Below are 17,482 nucleotides of genomic sequence, written 5' to 3'. Positions count from 1 at the left end.
ATGACACAAAATAGAAAGTGGTTATCCACCTCCCAACTTTACATTCGAGTGTTTACATTGTTTGATTATGAATCTTTATGAATCTTAAAATAATAGTATTACATTGTTTGGATAGTATAATATAAACTAGAGTATTTATGACACAAAATGAAAAGTGATTATCCACCTCACCACTTTCTACAAGGTTTTGACTTTTTTATTATTTTTTTGGACACATTTATGACATTGTGTAAGCTTTCCAGCAAAATCACTCTTAATTTTGATGATTTTGCTTTCGGTGACACCTCATCAAAAGGTGTAAGCTTTTCATGTCAAAGAGAATTTAAACAAATAATATAAAGTGATGAAAGCTGACATTGGGACCCACTTTTTTACACTTTCTATCCTTCTACATGATAAAAACGTACAACCAAACAGCCCCTTATGCAAATCACAGCGGAAATTTTGCGAAATTTACCAGATAATTTAGACGGAGACAGGAGGGGCCCTAAACTCTATTTGCACATTTGCAAAAGCCTCGAAAGCTTGAACTGGAGCTTTCTTGGAGTGTGTACCGGCTTTGGAACTAGAAGCAGGCTGGAAAGTGTCTAATCAAAGCAACAAAGTGCAAGTAGACCTCGATTTAGATATAATTACCTTCAAATAATTGAGCATCACTAATTAGAACAAAATAAGATGGGGAAAAAAAACAAATATCGAAACTCCAAGAGACCTAGACCCTAGGCTTGAACAATGAGCTTCGGCGTGCTATATTGTGGTTGTACTAAAGTTTCAGATTCCAATCCTTTTAAGGCTAGGCAGTACGAAATGGATATTTTACATGCAAACTGGATTTGGGGGATCTCCTATTTCATTGACCCGAGGGAGGCTTCTTTCTTCTCCACTGTTGTCTAAATGGGCCTCTCCACCCACAAATAATGGGCTTCAATGTCTCTTTAGTGGGTTTCAGGTGATATAGTTTCTTTAAGGACAAATTTTCAATTTCGACCTATCTAGAAAATTTATTGCAAAATCGACCTGTTTTGAATTTAATTATCAAATTCGACCCAATTTCAGTCACCTGGCTGAACTGGGTCGAATTTGAAAAAAACTGACGAAACTTCACGGGGCTTCAAGTCACGTGAAGTTTAAGTGGGTTGTTAAACATCACGGGACTTGAAGTCCCGTGAAGCTTTGTTATGTACAAAACATCACGGGACTTCAAGTTCCGTAATGTTTCAGATGGAATTTCCCGAGATCAACAAATTTCACGTGAAGCTGGCGAGTAAAGAAATTTCACGGAACTTCAAGTCCCGTGAAATTGTGAAAATGTTTAATCCAAGTTTAGCGGGGACTTAAACTTCACGGGACTTGTGTAAGTTTTTTTTTCAAATTCGACCTAGTTTCAGGTGGCTGAAACTGGGTCGAATTTGATAATTAAATTCAAAACAGGTTGATTTTTGCAATAAATTTTCTAAATAGGTCGAAATTGAAAATTTGTCCTTCCTTTAATGTGTTGAAGATATTTTGACTGTAACAGGAAAATGGAGCAGATCTCACTTAGCAATGAACACAATAAAGAATCAAAGCTATAATGTTTATTGATATATATAGATCATTGACCAACTTGCATAAATGCGAGAGAGTTTTCATTATACAATAATCATAAAATCATGGTATGTTAAATGGAAACATTTGTGGGTTCACTCACTGTGTAAAAACGTGTAGTAAGTTCGACCAGGATCAGGAAGAAAAGGAAGCTCCTTTGACAAATATAGAGTCCATGAAGATCACAAGTCAATAAAGATCCTCTGACCATCTTGAGCAAGCTGCACAGGAATCCCTTCCCTGAACAAAGAATTTAAATTATAAGCTATCAGTGCTAGGTGGATACACAATACAAAATGAAGCCATTATTACAGCAGAGCCGATTATCAATCTAAAAGGAACTAGAGCATGTCTGGAAAACTTTGAATTATAGTCTACTTGTATTATAATTTGCAAATGGATTATGATCCAAGTGAATTATAATCTAGAGTGTATGGTAAATTTAGTGTATTATAACCCATTTTGAATAATAGTGTGTTTGACCAATGAGTGAATTATAATTCATTGTTGTTGTCAAAATAACGGAAAATGACATGAGGTTGGTGGTGAGTTATTAAAGGAGACCTTAGCCTTTGTAAAATCATAAAGGTTATAATTGTGTTTTATTTGGTCAACCCCTTGAATTATAAGCCAAAATAAGTCATTTGCCACACATCTCGAAGTGGGTAATAAGCCACTTTGACCATTTGCTATACGCTCCTAGTCTAATGGAAAGAATATGATGATTGAATCTGTGCACACTTTCATAATCGGCGGATGGTTCATTGAAGAGATTTGGTCGATAATACCTGACAGACCATTCAGCCAAGGCCTTGTTGTCTTTTTCGTGATCAAACTCGTGTGTCATGCCAACGAACAGAGCTCGTTTAGGGCATATCCTTTTCACAGCATCAAGAGTCTGAAACGAACTAAGCATTAACATTAAATATGAGCTAATTTATGCAAATAAACTATACAAAATAACATGGAAGTGCTAAACGACTTGTAGCGAGATCAACCTGAGGTAAACAGAAGTGAGTATTGTGACTGCCTTCCTGTAGAAAGAAAGAATTGATATTATATATAAATTTGATAATTGCTTCAATAGAAGTAATAATCAAAAAACATAATTAGTCTTGTGTTTCTGGAGCAAGCTTGCAATTCAGAAGTCAAAAGTCTTTCAATAAGCCCAAACTTTCAGATGAAAACAAACCAGATAAACAATTAAAAACAATTACAGAAAAAATGTGCTTAGCTCATGTTTGACTCCCATTCTCTGTGCATCTTCACAAAAAGACGAGCAAAGAAGGTAGGCACAAAAGTAAAGCCTTTTTCTCAGAATTTTGGGATTGGTTGTCATAAATCTTTTCTTCCACTCAGTTTTGTTTGAATTCATTTGCGTCCCAAAATTAAACTGAAAATATGAACTTTTAGTGTTGCAAGCAGGTCGATTTCAGGTAGAAGCTCTAGTAACCATTACCACAAAGAAACATTCTAGTCAACAACCTGTCATTATATACAAAATCTCAAACTTCTTGGCCAAGCTGGCTTGTTCTTTTCTAGGGTCACTTCCAAAAGGACCTAGTGATACCTGCTATTTGGAATAATCAATAAGCTATGCTTGACGATGGAGCCATAATTGGATTGAATTGTGAAAAAGAGATCTGTAAGCATTTAGCGACAATGAAATAGAAGTGGATAAGAATGGTAACAGCAAACTTTCCCAAGAAGCTCAAATTGCTTTCATAAGATGTATGGTTAAGGGAAAGTAAAATAAGCTCTCAATAGATTCCCTCAGCAATAAAAGTGCACGACACAATCCACTATAAGGGAAATGAAAAAAGAGAGGAGGAGATTAAAGCAGTCGGAATAAAAAGAATCATTTCAGACACAAAAATTGAAATGTGTGAGACGCGAAGGACAAAATTTGAAATGTGTTGAGGGACACCATGGAAATGTCGCAGATCACTGAAAAGGTACTTGTGCAATTAAAAATGCTGAAACGCAGTAAATCTCAACTAAGATGAAGATGCAGGAACATTGACAAAAATAAATATCGACAAACCTTGTACAAAGTATCTAGAATGAGAAGATCCAACTGTCCTGCTCCAGATTTTGAAATAACTGCAAGAGTGAAACATATGAAATAATCATTAAAAAGGAAGGGGAAAAGAAGAAGAAGAGGATGCAGGTTTCATATATCTGACATCAGAAAGCAGGCCAGCTAGAATCGGCAAGCAGCACTAGTGAACACATTTAAGTATTACTTATTGGTAAGATGTTTGTATATCGGCCAGAATGAATAAATGGAATGAATAATTGTCAATAACTCTATTTTTCTATTTTCCCCTTCAGATTGTCTACAGGATAAAGACATCTTTCCCTTCTGTAGGGAGAGGGAAACGACTACCTCATCGGTATTCTTAAGGGGTAGTGATACTCATCCAACCAGAAAACAATAAAAAAAACAATCGAGTTCACAACATAACTATTTTGTTACTGCCTGGAAATTGGGTCAACCCATCTAAACCTGTTACACGAGTTGATTTGAATTGGCTTGGTGTCTCTGCATATAATCAGTGCAATGCTGCTGCATACAGGTGATCTATTAGTATTGGCTAATGAATTGTATTTCCCACCTAGAGATGCTGATTTGGATCAATTCTTCAATTTTCCGGAAAAAAAAGGTTTCTTCAATTTTCCGGAAAAAAAAGGTCTTTAAAGATGTATAAGTTGCAATCATGTTTAACGTTTAAAAAAGCTCCAGTCGAACCCTGCCCGCCTAGGTCTTGAAGCGCCTAGGGGATCAGAGACCGCCTCTGCAGACTACAACGCTTAGGTTTTGGCTGTGATTTCCTCTGTTGCTGCCTCCACATCATCTAACCTCCCATGAACTCCAGCCTCCTCCACCAACTACAAGCACCTCCTCCACCTCCTCAAGCCTTTGGCTAAATCTCCTCCGCCACCACTTAAATAAAAAAGAAATCCTCCTAGGCCTAGCGTCTAGGCCCCAGTTTGACACCTAGTGGTGTGTAGCAATTCCAATAACATTGATTGTAATTAAAAACTATGAAATTACAGAAACACTTGGGCCCTGCTGAGGCTCCCGCCTAGGCGCGTAGGTTCTAGCCACAGGGTCCGACGCCTAGGTGGCCTGATGCTTTCCGTAACCTTGATCATGTTGTCCACATACAAAGCAATGGTGCATAATGATTTGTTAATACATGTTCGTTACTTGGTTACATGCTAAATTCCTTCTGTTTTTCTCTACTTATTGAAATAAGCCATAGCAGACCAGTACGTTACGTCAGACATGTTTTGAGTAAACCCAACTATCAATTGGACTAGGTTAAAGAGTCAGAATTGATGAGAAAATTAATAATGTGATAATGTTAAGTCATCCTTCTCTAGTCTAACAAAACCCAATGGACTTGACCCACCCTCCATCTATATTTCTCAAGCGTCGAACCTACAACAACAGGAGTAGCAACAACAAAGCCTTAATCCCAAAGTTTTTGGGTCAGCTACATAAATCTTAGTCTTCCATTCAATTATGTTTTGGGGCGTTTCCTCCATTAAGGGCTAAGGGAATTGTGCACTCCAAGCATCATTCTTGTGAAGTTTTGAGATTGCATCAAATACTATGCTAATGTTCACAATAAGACCTCGAAAAGTGAAGTTATCCAAGCTAACCCTAAAAGTAGGAGGTTATCTACTGTTTTCAGAAGAAATGCCCATCAAAACCCTAAAGAGACTCCAACTAACTAAATATCGGTTTGAATACCTACCTAGAATAGACTGCATTCTAAAATAGAGGGGAGGAGAACCATGCAATGTTGAAGGAAGTGAAAACAGTGGTTATAGATATGTTGATTCGAATTAGGGGCTTGGAGAAGGAATATGCCTTCCAGTTGAGTCTGACCTAATCTAGGCCAAGCTTAGGATAGTCCTTGAACTTTAGTAGGATGCAGGTCAGGATTTTTGGCCCAGTTTTTCCTTTAACTATTACAGTGTTAGATTTGGGCTAAAGTACCTGGCATGATGGTCCCAAATGAATCAGATGCATCTAAAACTATTATTCGATTGGATTTATATAGGCATTAGGATTATCCTTGTCGCTGCATTTATGTGCTTTTTCTGACTATAAGCAAGATACTGAGGCAATCCTAAGAAATAGCGAACGTCATGAAGTCATATTAATGGAAACTGTGACCTCTTTATGAGACGCTATAGTTATGAGATAAATTATAGTTTCGGTTATAGATAATAGGCATTTCTGTGTCCGTGTCTGACACTCCTTGGACACTTCTTAAATATATATACATATATTTGTTCAGATGTGTACTCACTATATAACATATGCTTTAGTTTAAAGAACCTATGATACACTGCTTGGCGTATATCTTCCACTTTATAGTTTTGAGATAAGTTAAGTGTGTCATGAAGTCATATTAATGGAAACTGTGACCTCTCTCTGAAATGCTATAATTATGAGATAAAGTTAAAATGCTATAATTATGAGATAAAGTTAACTTTTTACTATAGATAACTAGTATGCTCTCTTCCTTAGCATCATCATTCTTATGCCAGATGTGTTTGATTCCCTACAGTCTGATCCGCACACAGCTCTCACAGTAGCATAAAAAATCCCCAGGGATATTTCCTCAAACGGAAAATCCAGCCAATTTGACCACAATTGCAACTACAACAATTTGGAATATACTAAAATTTTTGGGAAAGGCTGTCACATTACTCTATACTGTAAGTTATTCAAACCAAGCATCATACACGCACCGTGATTACAACAATAAAAGCTACAAACAGCTAGAGATGGTAGTATTCACGCTTTCCATCGTTTTTCTTAAATCTGACATAAGAATGATGATGCAGATTTCAATTTGTTCCAATTGTCGTGCATGCAGGAAAACTGAAAAACATAAGGATACAACAGCATACCATACTCAGTGCTTTCAGGGAAGCGTGAAACATCGGATATATATGCAACTCTAGACTTCCCGAAAAGAAAGCCTAATGACACGTAGTCTTCTCCATGCATTACCTGCAATAATAACAGATGTCAAGAGAGAAAATTGTGTACAAGAACAATCTTGAAGAACAGTAAAGATTGAGAACTGGAGTGAGTAACTGGCAAAGGAACAAACTCTAGGCCAGATGACAAAAATGGTCTCTCAAGACAACTTTCAATTATTTTCCAGTCAAGCTGAGCAACACGCCTCACTTCCACGCCTTCTTTTAATTTTTTTTGTACCAGGTAGGGAAATTTCTGTGCAATACTGTTTCAAAGGCAAAAAGTAGATGTGTTAGGTTGCAGCAGAGGAGAATGGATTCTATAGCAGCTTCTTACGCAGTGAAAAAGAGAATAGTTTATCTAAAGATGTAAAGAAACTTCAACTGTTAAATGCGCAAAGAAAGAGTTACTTAAATTTTCAATACACACAGCTTAACCTTAAGATAATAACAGCATATTTTCCACGAAGGACGCCCAGTATGATGTTTATTTCTCTATTATGCAAGCAGGCATCCACCCTTGTTCTTATCTTAATGTTCAAGTTGCATACTGAAAACTACAACAGTAGCAGTAGTTAAAATTGTATGAAACAACTATGTAGTAAGCTATTGGCAACTTGATAAGCTAAAGTAGGGATCCATACACAAGCATAACTTACTGTACTTGTAAATCCTTCAGAACTCTTACCAAAAAATGGAGAAGGTATCAAATTATCTGATAACTTATGGTTAAAATATAAATGTATAAACGGTGTCCGACAAGTTAATAAAAATTAAAGATGTAGATTTCTAAAATGACAAGTCAGCTAAACAAACTTGTCCCAATATCTGAGGTTTGCAAGATCACCATTATCCAAAGCTCTTACTGCCATCTTAAACCAGGTATAGCTGATGTTAGCCCTAACTGAAAATTTTTGCATATCGACTTTGCTTTTTACCATCTAACAATTATAGTTTCAAAATTTTGCGTCACTTCATTTACCTCATACATCAATAAAAAATAATGCAAGTCAACTACTAAAAAGATAACAATGCATGAAAGCCTGATAAGAGAAAGGGCAAAATGTAGAGTCACCTTAGTTTCCCACAGGCATATTTGATGAAAGGAAAGATGCAAAGAATAGAGAAATAAACTGCTAGAATTTACGCTAGGAAATTCCTAAGCACTCTATCTGTCAGGTTTACAAACAAAGCAAAAAAGTTAACGTGTCTAACATGCTTAAAAAGAAAGAAGATAAAAGGGATGACAGAGAAATTAAATTTTAAAAAAAAGAAAAGAATCAGCAAGCATGCATTGTCCTTGTACATTAGCGTCGCCATTGGGTTATGATAAGAAAAATATATGTAACTTTCCTGTTTTGATTTTTATTTTCAGAATCTGGATTTGTTGGAGCCGAAAAGCTTACAAAAAAATCACCGGCCCTTGAGAGTAGTATGTTCGTGCACCTACCCATACATGAGAGAGAGAGAGAGAACAAAGCATGACACTTTATCTTTTAGTGACAACAAATGTTAATCTTGATAATGAACGAAACCCATGTATGAAATTTCCATTTAATTTTAAAGAAGTGCAGGAGTAGCCAAGAATTTGCATTGAATTTATGTTGCATGGGTACAAGCGCAGGTGCGGACACGAAAATGGGTGAGGATAGGGACGCAAGTCATGCAACAAATTTGTAAAAGGCAGGATATAGGGAGACAACTATACATATACAATTAAAATAATAATTTATAGGGATTGATATTGTTTTTTTCACTCACATGTTATGAGAACAAAAAACGCAATAACATATTTATATTTCTTTCATTGAGTAGATTATAAATTGAAAAACCCCATGTTTTTAACTAGATACCCAAACGACCCTTTAAATCATACTTATGAAGTGGGTATGCACTAAAATGAACTCGACACAACTCCAACGAGTTGCAGAAATTTGAGAAAATATGTACATCCAAGCAGTGTATCACGAGTATTTGAACTAAAAATGTTAGTTGAGCACATGCCCGAGTATTTTTAGTTGAGTACACATACGAGTAAACCTACTATTTTACTACTAAAGCAAAACAATGAAAGTTATTGTAGCAACTATAATAACATTTTCCAATTTTTAACGGTTTTAGCCGGTTTTCTAGAAATTTTAATGCGATTAAAATAGCATTGCTTCTACAACATCAGCAGTAAATTTTTATGGGTGTCACCTCTTTATCAGGAGCCCCTAAGATCGAATTTCAAAATTCAAAAAAAAATTGTTCTTGATACAGCTCATATTCTCTCTCTCTCTCTCTCTCTCTCTCTCTCTCTCTCTCTACCTAGGCAAACCCCCTCTTCTCCATTTCCTCTCTCAACCAAAACCCAAATCAAGATCAAATTACAAAAAAAAAAAGTAAAAGAATCTGGTCATGGCGCTATGATCGCATAATCGCTGTTTTCTCCCCCGATGGTCACCTCTTCCTAGTAGAATACAACCTTGAGGCTTAACAAAGCTGCCGTCAAAACTCGTGGCACTGACAACGTCATCCTTAGTGTCAAGAGGAAATCCACCACCAAACTCCAAGACTCCAAGTAAAACAAACAAAATCTAAAAACTAGGGTTGGGGTATCTGATTTGATCTCAATCTCAGATCGGTAAGCAAGATCGCTAACCTCGATGACCACATTGCCCTCCCCTACATTGGACTCGAGGCTAATGCTAGGGTTTTGATCAATCGAACGAGGATTGAGAGCCAGAGTCACAAGCTGATGATGGAGGATCATGTCACTATTGAGTATATTACGAGGTATATTGCTAAGATGTAGCAGAAGTATACACAGAATGGTGGAATTCCTAAAATAAAGACTTGGTCAATTTCAAGAATTCCTCTTCGACTCGCTGAAATTCCTCTCTGAGTCCCTCATCACCTCTCCTGTAGTGAGATCTCCTAAACTTTTGACTTATTTCCCAGAAATGTTGTGAAATCTAATTGAAATTGCAAGGTAAGGAATTGGTAGCAAATATGATCAAAAAAGTTCTAACCTTTCGCTATTTTGATGTCACAAGGGTCTTTAATTTCATATCCTTGTGCAAAAAAAAAATTGGAGAGTAGGATTTGGTTTGAGGGTTGGTTTCTAAATTTAAATACTCTAAGATCATTTAATCTATCCATAATGCTTACTATAATTCAAATATTATAAATTTTTTCTAACAAGTTGTAGTATGTACAAATTAGGCGGGAGTTGAACCCTCAATTGGATCTCTCATGTTCTCCTAAAAATTTATAATTCAAATTTCAAATTTAACTCTCTTATCTCAGTTGTCCATTTCAAGCTACCAAATTTATTTTCTCTTCAGATCAAAATAACCGCTTTGTAGGTTAGTTGTATTTGTCTTCAATTTCCTTTCTCTAATCACGTACTATCACTAATTGTGTTTGTCTAATCAAGATTTTAATTTATCTCAGAGTGAAAGTTTATCACTAATTTCACATTAATTGTTAATTATAGAAGGGTTAATTCTTTTACCTAATTTTTATGATTTTATATTCACACTCTAGATGTTTACTCATCACTATGTCTTTCATCAACGTCTTTCTCTAAAGCAAATTTAGCATATATTGTTTTCATATACTATCCGAAATTCATCTTTCAGTGCAGATCTTTCGTGATTTCTGCACAAGTTAGCAAAACTCTGCAACTAAAGTAAAATTACTACTTCGCCTTCAATTTCTTCATCACCTTTCTAAATTCTCTTTCTCTTCCACCACTAAAACCCCCTAAAATAAGTCGTTGCTATTTTTAGTCTCTTTTAGTTGCGATTGAGTTTCGCCCTCTTATCTCTTGCTTTATTCACCAATTGGAATATTGAAAATGGCGATCACAAAGAGCTAACAATTCGCCTATGTACATTCTTGAACAAGAAGATGTTTGGTCTGATATATATTTAATTACACTTTTATTTATTGTTTGGGGACAAAAAAAAATATGTTCTTACTACAATAGTTCTCTATTTCTATACAAATTTTTATATCAAACTTTCATGGTCTAGAGCCGTAGCATAAAGCCCATCCAAATATAGAATATGCTACGGGTAAAGGCCTATATTATCGATATCCTTCTAACTTGTTTCATAGATAATGTCACCTTTGAAAAAAGTTTGGCTTGCTCCAGGTGATTGTTTCTGCCACTTTTTATTGTGCAAATATACTCCTCCTGCTATTATCACAAATTCTAACTTTTTTCGTTCATGGTCATCTTGCAGCATATCTCCTTGCCATGTTACTCATTTGATTTGCGAAAAGCTTGAAAGACATTGTTATGATAATTTCAGTTCTAACTTTCTTTTCCAAGTCAGGGCTATAGATTTGCATTTAAATTTTATGGGTTTTGATTATTTCTTGAAGGGTCCTAGTTAGATTATACTTTTATGTGCTTATCTTGGCTCTATGACCTGATACATCACTAATATACCTTTGGATTGATTACTTCGTTTGTTATTTAAGTATATCTTTTTACTTAAAATTTGTGTAACCCGCCTCTCCGTAAATTTATTAGTTTATTTTCTTTGTTTTTCTTAATTTTTAATAACAATGATATCACTGGGCCCATCGTGCAATATTTGACAATTCTTCTTCATTAGATTCATCTTTAATATTAGTATCACTTTCGCTATAATCCTTGGCTACAATCCTTAAGGTGTCATATACAAAAGGATACTAAGTTAATAATATTAATTTAGTATTTCTCAATCATATAATACTTAAGATGTTGTATCTGGAAGCATTTTTTTATTTTAATCTTTTGTCTTTTGTGCATTGGGATTATTTTCTTCTGAATTTACAGGAAATTTTGAGAATTTGGAGGAAAGAAAGAGAAAGGGGCAAGAAAAGATGCGTAATATTATCGAAATCCTATCAATAGTCTAACTATTTATTCTGATAAAATCCTAAGAACTCTAAAGCATGTGAGCTTATCGTTGAACTTTTGAGTACTGCTTCGATAATGAGTGAGCGGATTGCCCCCCTCAAATGATGTGAGGATCTTTCAGAAATATACTCAGTTTTAAAGAATTATTTTGTTAAGTTTGTATCAAATGTCAGAATTTGATATTTTCCATATTGTTCGTCTAATTGGTATTCACGAACATAACTTTGGTATTTTCTATTGATGAGAAAATCGAGAACTTCTTTGGTTATGCAGTTGTTTTCTTCATGTGAAAAATAAAATGATAAGCTTGATATGAACATGCCATCTAATCTGATTCCAAATCTCATTTTTAGCATTATGTGAAGTTTTCAAATATTATTTGCTCCGAATTGTAATTATGATTAGAAAAATATGTTGAACTAATACCCACTAAGACAAATTCGTTAAATTGAAAATTTATTATGTAAGGTAATGTGCATATCCAAAGTTTTGTACAATATAAATTGATTATGTCACTATCAATTATATTATAATTCTGTGAATACCTACAATGTTTGAATGAGGTAAGGCTGACTTTGAACAGTCATGAAAATTTATGGTAGTATACTTTTTCTTGGCAATTGATGCTTCTTCATGAGGACTTGTAGATCAAAAAGGTAGAGGAGAATCAGAGAATCAAAGATTCAATAGGTGGCTTGAATTAGTAGAAAGTTATCAGCAACACCTTTTGTATCAAATTACAAGTCAGCTTAATTATGTTTGTAAGTCTTAAGAAAGCAAGACTAGATTATTAATTGAAAAAACATTTACATTGTCAACCATGACTACAATCTTAACTTGGTAAATAGACAAATGATTAAGCTATGGTGTGTTTCATGTTTATTTGTATTTATTGTCATTTCAAGTTATGAAAGGGCACTTAAGATGCAAACAAGTCATACTTGCACCAAATTGCACTTTAAAAAGTAGTTTGTAGTGGCTACAAATCTAAAATTGTGAAATCGTTTTACGAAAAATAAATACAAACCCATAAATATTTTATGATAGTTACAAATCTACAATTGTGAAATGGTTCTGTGAAAGATGAATATGGTTCTGTGAAAGATGAATATGGTTCTATGAAAGATAACTACAAATCTAAAAGTTAAGGGGATCTCTTTAATTCTTCAACTTTTTGATGATGTTTATCTAATTTCAAAAATGACGAGTAGAAGGAGACGGACTGCTCTCAACAACCGTTTGGATTTTTCATGCAAACCCCTCTCTTCTTCGCCAATGATGGTAAGTATAGTGATCATAGGTTTTCATTTCTTTTAGTATAATGTTCCTGAGTTTTGTTTTTTAGTGATCATGGGCATATCTCTAAAATATTGGCTAGGAATGCACGTACATGTGCTAACAACAAAAGTGCTATAGAGAGGGAATGTGGAAAATAATCAGCTGATACTATTTTTTCAACTACGACGAGAATGATGAATAGAAAGATCAACAAAGTCAACAAAGTAATTAAGATTCAACTCTTTATTTTGATGCATTTCTAAATCTGAAGTTATAAATTGTCTAATTCTATGATACTGGTATATCTGGAGATATTGTATTGATCCTCTCTCATATGATGTTTTGCAGGATTGATCCTTTGATGGCATTGAAACTTTATAATATCTAAATACTTGAAGAAATATATAAATAAGTATTGAGCTTCTCATAATTAGCTATAAGCATTTGAGAATAAACTGCACACTATTTTAGCAGTTATTTGCTTCTGAAGATTCACTATTTTAAAGTGTTTAATTGCATTTTTCTCATATATTTGTGATAGCAATTTGAAAACATTATTTATTTACAGTTTTTTTGGATGTATTTTGGCATAAATGTATTTAGATGAGTGTATGTATGGAAGTTCAGATGATGACCTCTCTTTTACATATTTTTGTATGGATTTTTGAGCACATGACATGGTATGTATCTCCTAATATTAATATTTGTTATCTTGCGGTAATAATGTCATTAATTTTGACTAATTTGGGGGTGGGGGTTTGGTGGTTAAAATTAAGAACAAAGAAGTAATATAAGAGAGAAAACACTAGCTTGTGCTTGGAACGGGCCAAAAGACTAGTGTATGTATATATTCAAGAAGTGTCTAAGGAGTACTGGACACGGAAACAGATACGGGAAGAGTCAGACGGAGATACGGGAAGTGTCGAACATGGATACGGAAGCCCAAATGAAGTGTTCAGTAACCAAGCATTGAATACAAACATAAAGTAAATACTTTCGAGAGGATCACAATCTCCACAAAATCAGAGATGGTAGATTTTACCCCAAACAAGAAGAAGATCAATTGCGTATGACAGGACGTCCTGAAAATGGGTCTACAAGACCTAAATCTGTGTTTGACTGGTCTATGGAAGAAAAGGGCTGCAACTGATATTGACTTTATGAACAGTAAAACAAATATGAGTAAGTCTGTCGGAAACAGAGATTATACGAAAAACTGACATGCCATTTGTGGAGAACCATTCTGGAACGTGTGTCTACACACACATGGTTTGATGACTGTGAGGTGGCCGGAGCTACCAAGTAAGTAAAGGTGGTGAGGCCCACACGTCTGACATGACTAATAGGGTGGGCCTCACAATTTGTCCATCTCTTGGTAGCAAAATGAGCGGTCACCTCATACAAATTTCCACAAGCGCATACATATACATACCTACCTATACATGCATACATAAACACATTCATACAAACATGTTTGCATGCATACATGTGCTTGTGTGTGGATATGTAATAGACAAACACACAAAACACACACCAACCCATGCCCCCACCCGCCTGTACAGCTGCCCCTGCACTAATATATAAAGGCTACTGAAATCAAATAATGAAAAATCTAAATGCCCAAGGTTCACATAGCAAGGACATTGCATCAATCATAAAGTTTCTATACCCCCTCTTCAACCACAGTGCCTCAATCCTAATGTTAAAATTGGTTTTTAGATAAACAATGAGGAAAGCATCTATAGAAATTAGATAATAATGAACTAAAAAAGTCATTAATACCTGTCCATTGCATATTGAGTAAGATAAATGGGTGTTGGATCAATATCATTTGTAGGGCTAAATGGTTGTACAACACGTATGTCATCCAAACCAAGAACTGCATCTGCATGTTCATGTGTCAAAATAATCTGCAGTCAAAGAATGGAAATTATTCTTGTTTACAAATATGATATTTTCAGTTAATGCAATCAGTCCTTTCAATTACAATCTACGATGTGTTACTCAAAGAAAACTTACAAAAACTAACAATAACTCCTTTCCCTGCTAATCCTTAGCTATCCCCATTTGAATGTCTGATATTCAAAAGAATAGAAGATTTTTTTTCATTGAAAAATTGCAACTAACAATAACTCCTTTCACTGCTAATCCTTAGTTATCCCCATTTGAATGTCTGATATTCAAAAGAATAGAAAGGTTAAACTCACAGAATCCACTTGAGGAATCTTATGAATGGTAAACCACCGCAGGACTTGTTCTCTAAAGGTTTTTCCAACATCAATCAATATATACTTGTGTTCGCCATCAGCTCGAGCATAATCAATTAAAAGAGAAGTATTGCACCTGTTTACAAAATAAAAAACCTGTAAGGGAAGCTAAAAATCAAAGAATTAGTTCGTTGGTAGTTTGAATTAAACTTAAACAGACTAAGAAAATGAAATAAATGCCTAAGCTATTAAAAAGTGTTAGAACATGAACGTTTGACTTTGACAATAAAGAAAGTAAAAGAGTAGCTAAGGTGTAATAAGTGAATGCGCTTTATGAGACTGAAAACCAGGTATCAGTATATGTGTGTATGTGCGTACAGGAATTAGGGTGTATGGTGAACTACTATGGAGAAAATACCTCAGAGGATAAGAAACTAAACTATGTATAATACAGCCAACACATGGAGTGTAATGACAGATGAATTGACTCTGAAAAATATAACTAGATCGATATCAACCATTGTCTAGTAACTCATCCTTTTTCAAGATATAAATATGAATAAGTGATCTCACAAATAGAAAGGTTTCCTATCTTGAGTCCACTAGACGAGTATAGCTTGGAGGAACAGGAAAAAGGATGTCAAAACCGAACATGACACGAGAAGGAAAATAACAAGAGAAAAAATAGAAAAACATTCTAAAAGAAATAAGTGGATGACAAGAATTTGTAATGCTGGTGCCAATTTGGAGTATTGAATCGTAAAGGTACCAACCTTTGCAAATTCACAATTGAAGTTTTTAAGGAGTACAAATCAAGAATACAACTGCTTATGAAAATATAAACCCTGTTCCAAGCTGTCTCTTCAAAACTATTCTAGTGTGGTCTAGAGATGCACTTAGATTATTCGAGCTTTATTAATGATACGTTGTTGTTGACATGACCTAATTTTAGGGGTTGAGTGCACATGTTGAGGCTCACTATAGATGTGTGGAAGGTGCATATCCAATGCTGCAAGTGCCAATTTGGATGTGCTGCTGCCTCCCTCCATCCTTTCATGATTTCATCTAGTCACAAGTATTCCACGGAAAACTATCCAATATGCAGTCTTGTCTAATACTGCATCTTGGCTTATTTAGGGCTTGGTTGCCTATGATCCCTGGCATACTAAAAGACCTAGGCCATGAGGTTAAATGAAATTCTGATTTTTTTTTATGAGGGCTCAATTGAGTTGAAAGTGTCGTCTCCAAAGGAGTAAGACGATACGCTCTTTTCCCTCCCTCTCTCCCACCCACCTCTCTGTACTCATCCGCTTGACAAAATTGTACAATATTTTGACTGACAGTATCTTAAAATATTTATCGTTTTTGACACCCCAGTTGTCTCATAACCTCATCCAGTTGCAGCTTCTGTAAGCAAGATCACGGACCACAATGAGGCTAAGGGTGTATGTTCAGATTTAGCCTCCATTGATACCCCTACTCAGCAGTAACCTGCGAGCCTGAAGGAAAATTTTGATTCCTATTGAGGGTCAGCTTATAACCTCTCAGCCTCTCACCTTCTCACCTCTCACCATCTCAATGTAGCTAAAACTTAAACCAACCATAAGGAATTCCTTTATCGCAATCCGTTCAATTGAAAAATCTACACAATCTTCCAATAGATAAACTAGAATGGAAGAAACTTAAACTAGAAAGGCTTCCATTGCTTCCCCTATATTAGTGCAGTAACCTTTTCCTATCTGAGTTCTCAATACTCCCAATTCCTTTGTGAATCACTAAGTTGAAATGAATGCATGTATCCATTATATTCCTCAATAAATCGAAATATCCATCAGATCCAGCAAAATTCATAAACCCTAGGTTATAAAATCGAACCAGACAGCAAAACCCTAACAATCAGCCCGAATTCGTAGATCCAAACAAATCAATCGAACAAAAATGTACTAATCTAAACAACTAAAAAAAGAAAAAAAGCAGATCGATCATCGAATTGACCTGTAATTAGGGTTTCGTTCAGGCGGGAGCGAAAGAGATCGGGAGCAGACCTCGCATGGAGGATCCGAGGGCTGGATCAAGCACCGTGCGTTGGGGACCGCAGTCGAGCAGCCGGTGCCGAGAAAGATCAGCGAGGATCCTCCATTTTCAGAAATGTTTCCATTTTGGGAAATGCTCCTCGGCTCCATTTATTTCTGCGACTGAAGTTTTGATGGAGGAAGAAGAAGAACGAAGAGAGGGGATCACGCGGTATTTATAGGGGCGGGAATATACCCCCAAAAATGAGTTTATTCGGTTTTTTTCACGAATAAAATCCTAGGAGGATGCAGATTTAAATTTAAATAAGAAGGTATTTTAATATATGACAAATTTTGAAAACAAACCCCTTTTGAAATTTATTTATAAAAATGACTTATTTGTACCTTATTTGTCAAAATCGATCCAGTTTCAGCCATCTGACTGAAACTGGGTCGGTTTTGAAAATTTTCTCCGAAACTTCACGGGACTT

At 35.3% G+C, this 17,482-nt stretch overlaps 1 protein-coding gene across 1 annotated transcript; it reads right to left on the bottom strand.

Annotated features, from left to right (window-relative positions):
* LOC109850298 (putative hydrolase C777.06c) lies at window positions 1,598-17,216 on the bottom strand. The gene is made up of 9 exons (XM_020420278.1): window positions 16,975-17,216; window positions 14,980-15,115; window positions 14,555-14,682; window positions 6,713-6,860; window positions 6,523-6,625; window positions 3,632-3,690; window positions 2,586-2,621; window positions 2,376-2,485; window positions 1,598-1,827 (listed from the first exon to the last, which is right to left on the bottom strand). Exons 1-9 carry the CDS (start codon window positions 17,160-17,162, stop codon window positions 1,770-1,772), a joined length of 966 nt encoding a protein of 321 aa, XP_020275867.1. The 5' UTR covers window positions 17,163-17,216; the 3' UTR covers window positions 1,598-1,769.

The sequence above is a fragment of the Asparagus officinalis genome, chromosome 7, assembly GCF_001876935.1.
Source record: "Asparagus officinalis chromosome 7, Aspof.V1, whole genome shotgun sequence".
In the NCBI taxonomy this organism is placed as follows: domain Eukaryota; kingdom Viridiplantae; phylum Streptophyta; class Magnoliopsida; order Asparagales; family Asparagaceae; genus Asparagus; species Asparagus officinalis.
Note: the sequence above shows the minus strand (reverse complement) of the source record. Positions and strands in the feature narration are given on the sequence as shown.

Excerpts from the sequence above, each read along its gene's own strand:
- LOC109850298 (XM_020420278.1), bottom strand. The coding sequence starts at position 17,162 with ATGGAGCCGAGGAGCATTTCCCAAAATGGAAACATTTCTGAAAATGGA. Across the intron at positions 2,622-3,631 it reads TTCTAGATACTTTGTACAAG|GAAGGCAGTCACAATACTCA; the intron begins GTTTGTCGATAT and ends TTCTTTCTACAG. Across the intron at positions 2,486-2,585 it reads CTCACTTCTGTTTACCTCAG|ACTCTTGATGCTGTGAAAAG; the intron begins GTTGATCTCGCT and ends AGTTCGTTTCAG.